This window comes from Juglans microcarpa x Juglans regia, chromosome 8D (assembly GCF_004785595.1).
Source record: "Juglans microcarpa x Juglans regia isolate MS1-56 chromosome 8D, Jm3101_v1.0, whole genome shotgun sequence".
Classification (NCBI taxonomy): Eukaryota; Viridiplantae; Streptophyta; class Magnoliopsida; order Fagales; family Juglandaceae; genus Juglans; species Juglans microcarpa x Juglans regia.
The window spans coordinates 34643252-34653056 of record NC_054608.1 but is presented as its reverse complement, the minus strand read 5'-3'; the positions used below and the strand labels follow the sequence as shown (position 1 = coordinate 34653056).

The 9805-nt window shown below is 34.9% G+C and overlaps 2 protein-coding genes across 2 annotated transcripts; both read right to left on the bottom strand.

Annotated features, from left to right (window-relative positions):
• Positions 1–3161: 3161 nt before the first annotated feature.
• LOC121243686 (class V chitinase-like) lies at positions 3162–5228 on the bottom strand. The gene is made up of 2 exons (XM_041141809.1): positions 4087–5228; positions 3162–3665 (listed from the first exon to the last, which is right to left on the bottom strand). Exons 1-2 carry the CDS (start codon positions 5135–5137, stop codon positions 3313–3315), a joined length of 1404 nt encoding a protein of 467 aa, XP_040997743.1. The 5' UTR covers positions 5138–5228; the 3' UTR covers positions 3162–3312.
• Positions 5229–8781: 3553 nt separating this feature from the next.
• On the bottom strand, positions 8782–9243 carry LOC121242461. Its single transcript, XM_041140312.1, has one exon. The coding sequence runs from the start codon at positions 9241–9243 to the stop codon at positions 8782–8784; it is 462 nt and encodes a 153-aa protein (XP_040996246.1).
• Positions 9244–9805: the final 562 nt, after the last annotated feature.

The window sequence follows — 9805 nt, the reverse complement described above, 5'->3', positions numbered from 1 at the left end:
CCCTTTTCCTAGTAGTCAGAAGATGAGTCATATCCTGAAAGAAAGAAAAAGAATGAGCAATATTAATATTATGATGCATATTATATAATATAATCTAAATTATTTCGGGAACGCGTTCTAACGTAACATATCAAATTGTTAAGCTTAAACGTACGAAAGTTTTGGTTTTTACGTTCGCATGTTAAATTCCTCAAGAATAAGCATTCCGACGTAAGATGAGTTACATTCAAACGTGATGGCTAAAATACACGTTCGAACGTACAAAACATATCACGTTCACACGTGAGGAAGCTGATGAACGTATTTAATAATACACTTGAATTTACATAACTTTTAGTTCAAACATATATTTGGTTTATGGCAACTGAAAGATTTTACATTCGCACGAATTCCAAATAACATTCGCACGTCATACTAATGTTCGCACGTATGTGCCGTTCAAGAATTTGAACAATCATACGTGCGAACGTTATAAATGTTCGTTCAAATATAAAATATACATTGGCACACACTCTTAATATTTTCGCACGTACTGTAGAATATTCGCACATTATATAATTAACGTGCAAATGTGTATGTTGTCTTCCTCATTTTCAATATATAACGTTCGAATGTGAAGTACGTAGTGCATATACTATGTTGTTAATTAGATTATTAAAGTGTAATTAATAACTAATGTTATGTACTAACATATTATAAGCTAATAATATATGCTATACTATTTCTCTTTTGCTTTAATTAGTTACTTTAAGTGTATATTATTTATAAAGGCTTTCTAAGTCTTTTTAATTTGGTTCACTTAGGAAAAGTCTTTCTAAGTCTACAACTACCGTGTCTATGTTCAGATCATATAATATATATATATATATATATATATATATATTATAGACATTACCGATTATTAATTAACGTACGCGGCAATATTATATAAAGTAGTTTAGGATGTGAGGTAGTTATCTGTTAATTTATTAAAAGCCATTTATATTGCTTTTCCAAGAAATTTGATAATTGTGGGGAATGGCTTCATTTTGTTGTCTAGTCCGTGCATGCATGCATGGGTACTATTCCCTATCTAGAGTCCTAGCTAGACAACTTGGTTGAGACTTACAACTCATCGACGCATCAACACTGTGTGTATATATATATATATATATATAAAATATAGTGATATATATCGATCGGTCATGATCACACAATGACAAATTCTGAATTAATTAATTATCAAAAATACTAAAAAACTAGTAAATTATTTATAACAATATATATATATATATATATATATATATATAGTGGTTGAGTGGATCAAACCTCTTGCAATTAGTCGTTCTCAACTCTATTGATGGGAAATTTTATCGTATTTAGGCTTAGTAGCGCACATGGAAGTTCTGTCACACGGCGGCTCAAGGGGGTTAGAGTTAAGTAAAGTGAAGTAATGAGTTGAAGAGCTACTGAAGTGATTGTCGTGAGCAGTGAAGAAGGGTCATGGGCTTTAACACGCGTGGGCTTAATAAAGAAAAGGGGAGTTAGTAAATGGGTCTTGGAGTTGGGCCACTGGGGGTAGCCTTAATGTTGGATCTACTAAGTTTAATTATCATTTTATTAGATGTATTTTTTTATTTTAGTAGTATTTTACTTCTAATTTCCTATTGGATGGGAGCCATGCATCTAGTGGAGTAGCGTTTGGGTTGGTTATAGTCCGTAGTAGAGGGTTGTTAGAGGGCATCAGAATATTTTCAATCGTTCTTTCGTGTTTTCCTGGAGGTGCTCCCCTCGAAGAGATCAGCTGAGTTCTTACCTGTGACATTAATTCCCGAACTTTCCACATTTCCTATCAATTTCTATCTCTTTTTCAGCTTAATTTCTACTACACTTTATCTGGGTTTATTACAAGCTCTTTGGGGGTTTTAGTACCCACGATCAGTTTTTAAAGAGTTCGGTTTTAATATTTTTTATAGCCTTAAAAAACATATTCATCTACCATAAATAAGACGCTATATATTAGTAAAATTTAATAATGCATGCATGATAGCTAGTTTTAACATAATCCACATTGGTTTTGGATTAAGATACATGTACATGATTGTCCACCCTAGAGTGCAGGGGTACATGATTATTTATACAAAATCCATCCATGAACCACAATGCAAGCCTCGTCGCTAGATCACGATTCATTGTATTGAGATTAGTTATGTAAGATCATGAGAGAATGAAAAATCACTCAATATAGTGGATATTGCCCTTAAACGACCCATGAACATAGGCTTTCATGCCAAAGCATGTAAATCTCTGTCTCTCTATTTAAACTTTATATATTTATGTTATTTATTATATGAATGAGCATGTAGAACCATATTAATGTCCAAGTCATTATTGTGGTCGTTCAACCTCTTCGGCCTTGCTAGCTAGAACATGAGCATGTAGAACCATATTAATGTCCAAGTCATTATTGTGGTCGTTCAACCTCTTCGGCCTTGCTAGCTAGAACACTGCATCAACAAACTCAATTATGACAACCTTTTTAAAATTTTAACAATTAAATCAATTATCTTCTCAAACAAAGGATATATAGATTAAAGTTATTACCATAAGAGTAGTATTAATCCCACTATGTCTAAAACAAATTATCCCAACTCCCAAAACAGCCTATTTAACCGACTAATCTAAAAAATTCCTTTACGTACCTAAAACAAGAGACTATATACCTCCAGACTCATGATATATAGTAGATCGTCACATGCATTATTAATTGATCCTTAAAGTACGTACGGCATTAGTTTAGGCTGTCAAGTAGTACTTATGATCTGTGTAGTACAAAAAATTATTATTGTTTTTCGATTGTAAAATTAATTGGCATGTGAACTAAACGGAAAATGGAAGTGATATTAAGTTATATATGATCTAACAGTAGTCTATTAATCGTGCATTTACGGCTAATTGTGTGACAGAAAGCCAAATGACGTTTCTAGGGTTATGTTTGCTTTCGTGCTGCTCTAAACCACACCCTAATTTATCACGTCTTCATTATTAATTAAAATCAAAATCTCAGGAATAAAGAAGGGTTATCCATTTTAAAATTCCAAAACTTTCAAAAACTAATACATATTTAATATATATTATAATCATGAAAAAGACATGAGAACATTGATAATCATCTCGTACAATTGGTCACAAGATTAACCTTATTGATTATAATAATAATAATAATAATACACGATTCTATAATAATAATATTACACACGACGTAGGTACTACACAGCATGATATATAGCCAGCTAGCCATGCATTGGCCTTATTGTTGATAATACAAGCATCTTATAATATGTTACATATATTAACAGAACTAGTACTAGTAGCAGTAGCAGTAGTAGTAGTAGTAGTAGCACTAGTAGTAGTAGTAGTAGTGGTGGTGGTAGTACTAGTCCTAGAACGAGTGTTTTGATCTGAATTTTGCGTATCATTATTAATATCTCCTTCTCCAGAAGCAGCAACAATAGGAACAGTAGTAGTATCAGTAGTAACAGTCTTACTAATTTCCCCTTCTCTAGAAACAGCAGTAGTAGTTGTAGTAGTAGTAGTAGTTATAGTACTACCAGTATTAGTAGTAATAGTAGTAATAGTAGTAGTACTACCAGGATTGTTAATACCATTATCCCATGCATTTGAAGCTACAAAAAGAAAGAGAAATTATGTTCATTAGAGAATAGAAAATAAAATTTTCAAAAAAGAGAGCAAGCAGCTAACAGACCTATCGAGTTTCATTTGCTACACATAATAAAAATGAAAACACCAATTATATATATTTTTTAGTATAGTTGATATGGAAATTAATTAAGCTTCTAAACCAGTGGTATACAGTTGGGTGTGTAAGAAATAAGGTTTATAATTAAATAGATTTTCTCAATTCTAAAAGAATTTATAGTTACCATTATTTAAGAAATACTGCATGCATGATATACCGAGGTGATCACTTTTTATATTATCTGAGATTGTAAAGTTTTTTCTTTTTTTTAATCTAATAAATCACATTTAGCCGCAATAGTTTATAAGTTTTACTTGATTGAAATCACTACGTAAACCTATAGCTACCTGCTTTTGAGAGAGTCCAATTGTCGTCATCGGCGGCCAGATCCCATGCAAAGTAACCGCCCAAGTTATTTCCCCTAATCGCCTCCTTAACCTTAGTAGCGATGCTATGCTCATCCTCAAAACCAATCCAAGTAACCTCGTGATGCCAGTAGGAGGCAACAAACATGTCGTGATCATTCACGAGACGGCCTGCAATATTAATGTTGATATAGTCCGCCTGGATATTTCTGAACGCTAAGGAGGTTAACGTTGCAGTATTAGCGTCTGCAAAGAAATCATGTTGATCGCTGTTTGTCAGAGTCCATTTATAGCCAAAAAATGGAAGGCCGAGGACCAACTTATTGGTCTCAATTTTTTCAGGATTAGGATCAATTCCATTAATCCAGTTATAAATGCCTTCACTTCCACACTTGTTTTGCTCTCGAGGATTACGCCACGCATGAACCGGTCCTGTCTTAGTGGGTGAGTTGGAGGGAGTATAGAAGTCAACGGCCAGTACGTTGATCCAGTCCAACTTTTCATTAATAGCCTGAATGGGATAATTGAAAGTAATGTTACCCTCTATATCAGGAATGACCGGGTGGTGAAACACCGTTGCAGTTAGCAGCAACGACTCCGCGGCAGTACGCCACCCCTGCAGGAGTGACGTGAGATTGTCAGGGTTGTCGGTCGGGGAATTAGGGTACAGCCAGCAGAGGTCAAGGCCATCGAAACCGAGGTTCCTGGCTAGACCTATGGAGGTCGTTATGAATGTTTGACGCTTATCTGCATCTTCGACCACTGGAGATATGGGAGAGCCTTCACCACCGATGGATAAAAGAGTTTTCACTTGAGGGGATCGTACTCGAACGGTTTCGGTGAAGGTTCGGAATTGATCCGAGTATTGCTCAGGAATGGTGACCGTGCCATCGTTAGCGTTGACCTCGGCAAAGCCAGCATAAAGATGTGTGAAGAGTTCGGAAGCTGTATCTGCTACCGGCCGTATAGAGTCTTTCCCGAAAATCCAGTATCCGGCTTTCACAACAGAATCAGTACTAGCACTGGAAGCCATTCGATCGAGGAAAGGCGAATTAAGCAGGTGTAGTTACTATTTTTTTTTTTATCGTCTTTGGGGGTACTAGTGGTGGTAGTTGCTAGCCATGTATGCGTGCGTATTTATAGGCTTTTCAAACCCATATAGGAACAAGCCATATTAATTTTTTGATGTCGTCGTAACACTCCGTTCCTGAGAGTCCGGAGAGTTAACTCATATCATCTGATAATCAATTTCAACATTGCTGATACACTTTCAAAAGCTCAAAATCAAACGCAAACACTTCAAATTTAATTAACTACACATACTCATATATCAAATCCTCAATATAGTAACTCCAAAAATATCAACTTCTCTACATGTCACTTAAACTCACATTTCAACAATAAAATTAACAAAAATACCAATACTCATCGAAAACATTCTATTCTTACTCCATTATTGTTAAGTTATTTTACCCAATGCTTCATAGTCTTGATCCTCAACTGAAAAATTCAAAATCATCTAATAATATTGTGAACATAAATGGGGTGAGTTATCAACAACTCAGTAAGCAGAAAACATATACTAGTATGCAAATATGAACATTTACAAATTTCAGAATGCAGAACAAAATCTTTTTTTATTTTCAGAATGCAGAGTCAGAACATGTTATCAAAAATATCAGAGCGAAAGTCTAAAAATTTTCTTATTCAAACTTTCATTAGCACAACATAACTGAAATATCATATCATAACAGAATTTCATGTTTAACCCCAATGGTAGGGTTGTGTAAATCCCAGCGACCAATCGAGCATAAACAGAATGTGAATCATCCCCTTATCAATCTCGGAGCCCCAATTGTGCACGTAGGAAAGACCATGCAGAAAATCACTTTGTTTCCAAATTGGGTGCATCAGAAACAGAAAAGTTGGTACCAACTCAGACAGAGGCCACAGTTTTACACTCGTGGTAAGGTCAGAACAGAACAAAAACAGAATGTCATGCCAGAGGTTTCAGAAATAACATCAGAGTACAAAACATTTTTAGAACAGAATAGAATCAGATCACAAAATTATAATTTATGCACAATCTGTCATATTCGCTCTCTTTTGCATAGTTCAGAAACAGAATGTCAGAAGTTTGCTTATGTCTACACCAGTCATGACAGAAAGTACTTGTTCATAAACAGAATTTCATGAGTCATGCAGAAAAAATAACTAAGATCATCTCAAATTTCTTTTCATAACAAAGCATGCATATTTTTCTAAAAATCAACCTCAGTTCATTTTATTTATTTTTATGCAAAGTCTAGCATAGGGACCTCGCTTACTTGGACAACTTAACTTTTCAAAATTTTTCTCAAAAAATATCGAGTCAACTATAAGTCGTCACATATTTCTGTAAGTTTCTAATCAATCACGTATTTCGATATTTAAGCATAAGTTTCTAAAATAGCCTATTTTAATTCCTCTAAACTTAAAACCCTCATAATCTCAAAATATATCATCATTTTCTAAAATCATCAATATCCACTATAACCAACGTCAAACTCAAAACACCCATATTTAAACCCGAAATAGTCAACAAATCTCACAGCATAAACCAATCACACAAGCAACTCCATCATCCAATCCAACCGACCCCCTTACTCCTCGGACTCAGTCCGGCACAACCAACCAGTTCTCATTAAATATGAGTTAGTGTAAAAATATATTTGAATCTCAAAAGTTCTTTAGGAAAATACTTACAACGCTATAGTATAATTTTCGAATGATTATGGAAGTGTTAGAAGTGGCGATACAACAATGTAACAGTGGAAAAATGGACAAAGGTCGTGGGTCTCAAAATCTCAAATTTTGAACGGCGACAAACGAAGACTTAAGATTACTAGGGAAGGGCTTAGGAAAGTTGGTGAAGCTAATGATGGCGGTGGTTGGCTGTGGGTGGCGGCGTAGAGGGCGGTTGAAGACCAAAATGTTCAAAACGGAAATGTTGATGGTGGGCTTCACCGGTGGTGGATCGGAATTGGGAATGGGTGGTTTGGGTTGCTAGGGGTCAAGGAAGATGTGATAAAGAAATGGTAGCCGGAGGTGGTGCGATGGCGGTGTGGGAACACAAAGAAGGCCGCGGCTTGATGCCGTACGTGGAGGAGAATGGCGGCGAGAGAGGGGCTGGAAATCGGAGGGTGAGGTCGCCGGCCGGAGAGGAAGCAAACGGAAGGGGCGGTGACAGACATGAGTGGCGCATGACGGCACAGGGTGGAGAACGACGCACGAATGGGGGAGAGAGGAACTGCACGCAGGAGAGAAAAGAGAGAGAGGAGAGAAAGAAATGGGGGGGAAAGAAAAGGAGAAGAAAAGAAAAAGAGGAAAAAAGAAAAAAGGGAAAAAGAAAAAGTGAGGGAAAGAAATGAGGTCAATCCTCACATCTTGGGTCACTAAAATGATTCAACAAAAAAAATTTCAAAACAGCAAGTTAAATAAAATAATTTAAATGTAGTGATTAAATGAAAATAAAATAATTAAATCTAACAATAAATTAATTTAAAATAAAGAGAAATTTAAATAAATAACAATAATTAATATTAAAGAAACATATCAAATTAATTTTCAGAAATTAAAAATCATAAAAATAAACCGATTAAAAATTCAATAAATATATAACAAGAGAATTAATTTTTAAATTAATAAAAAAAATTTTTAAATAAAAAAAATATACTAAAATACAGAGTGACGTACTGAATCCCAATTACTGCCAATGCGGCCGGTTCCATGTATTGGCCCGCCCAACAACGAAATTTGTATAAAAAATCTCCCGGCCCCTTCCTCGAATTCTGTAACCAAAATACATATTTAAATCAATATTAATAATAATTCAGTACACCACAAAGATAAAATCTTGGACGATGCTATAAATCCTAAAAGACCAAATCACGACCTCGTCGTAGCTAGGATCGACAAAGTATTTAAGCCACAAATGTCGGTTGCAATTATGATAAGTAAATACAACTACTTGGTGCGTGGTCATAATATAATTTCATATAAAATTTCGAAAGGGCACTTAATTCTTTAGGTCACCAAAAAAAAAAAAAAAAAAACCGAGTAATAACATATACTAGAATTAAAAGTAGTTTACTTAAAAAAAAACTGAGTAATTACATATATCGAGAAATGCTATTCTTCATCCTTGATTTTGTCACTCACAGTCATACTGTTTAATTATGTAGTGCGTTATAAGTACTAATCTTATATGTCAACCACTTAAAATTAGAACAAGCAACTTAAAATCAAAGATATAAAAAGTAGCATTACTCTTTTTTTTTTTTTTTTTTTTTTTTTTTTTTTTTTTTTTATAGAAATCTGAAATTCATTTCATCAAAGGAATCCAATAGTTACAGACAATTATCAAGCCATAAAGCTTGAGAAATACAGTCTAGAACACAGTCCCACCATAAAGCAATATTATCAACTTAACTTACATTCCTAGCCAACATATGAGCAACCATATTCCCCTCCCGAAATACATGTGTAAAAATACAACTCTCAAAGTGTGAAGAAAGCTGTTTAATTTCATAGTATAACCCCCCCAAGCAAAGAATTATACATGTTGTCATCATTTAAAGCCTCTACACAAAGCAAGCTGTCACTTTCTACTAAAAGTTTTGAAATACCCATGGTTGCTCACAACTGCAGTCCTCTGAAAATGGCCATCAGTTCTATAGCTTCTATGCCTTCCATCTCTGTTTCCACTTTGCATCTAGCCATTAAAACCCTGCCATGATCATCCCTTAATACAACCCCAACTCTTGTTTTTCCCAATTTAGAAAAAACTGCACCATCAACATTTAGTTTCAACCATTCAGATTGTGGAGCCTGCCATTTATAATGTTGCATTAACTGAATCCGATTCTTTTGTTGAACCTGCCCATAACTTTTCAACATAGATACAACACCATCTGCAACCTGTTTAGGGGATAGTAATAGTTGATCATGCAGATATTTATTTCTACGGAACCAGAAACTCCAAGCCAAAGCAAAAAACACTGATAACTTTTCATGCATTTGCCTTTCACAAAGATCCAATGTCATCTTACAGACTGTTTTCCCTCTGTCAAACACAAGCCCAGGAATATAATCCTGCATCAAACCTTTTAAAGCCCTACAAGTCACTACAACATGTGAAATATCCTCCCTTTCGAAAAAACATAATCTGCATGTTGCATCTGTCAACACTTGTTTCTGCACTAGATTTTCCCCCGTAGGAAGGCCATTTTTGCATACACAACATGCAAAAAATTTCAGTTTACTTGGGACCTTCATTTTCCACAAGTGCTTCCATAATACATTATGAGTTTGGACATTTGAGGACTCTGCAAATTGAGATCCAAGTTGATAAAAAATAAAACGATAGCAACTTTTCACACCAAACATGTCATTCCTTTCATAAGACCAATGTGGCGCCCCCAATCCCCCTTATACAAATACACAGGGATCGAGACGCTAGGATGGTGACAACACGGTCACACATCCCAACGAAGTGCCAGTGTGTATACATGCAACAGTGTACAAATAAAATAACGCAGCGGATAGTCAACTAAGTACCAGAATTTATTTACAATCAAACATCAGTAAAGATTTAAATAACAGTTATACAGTAATCCATAAAATATATTACAATAGTTTCAGATAAACAAACGAGTGATCC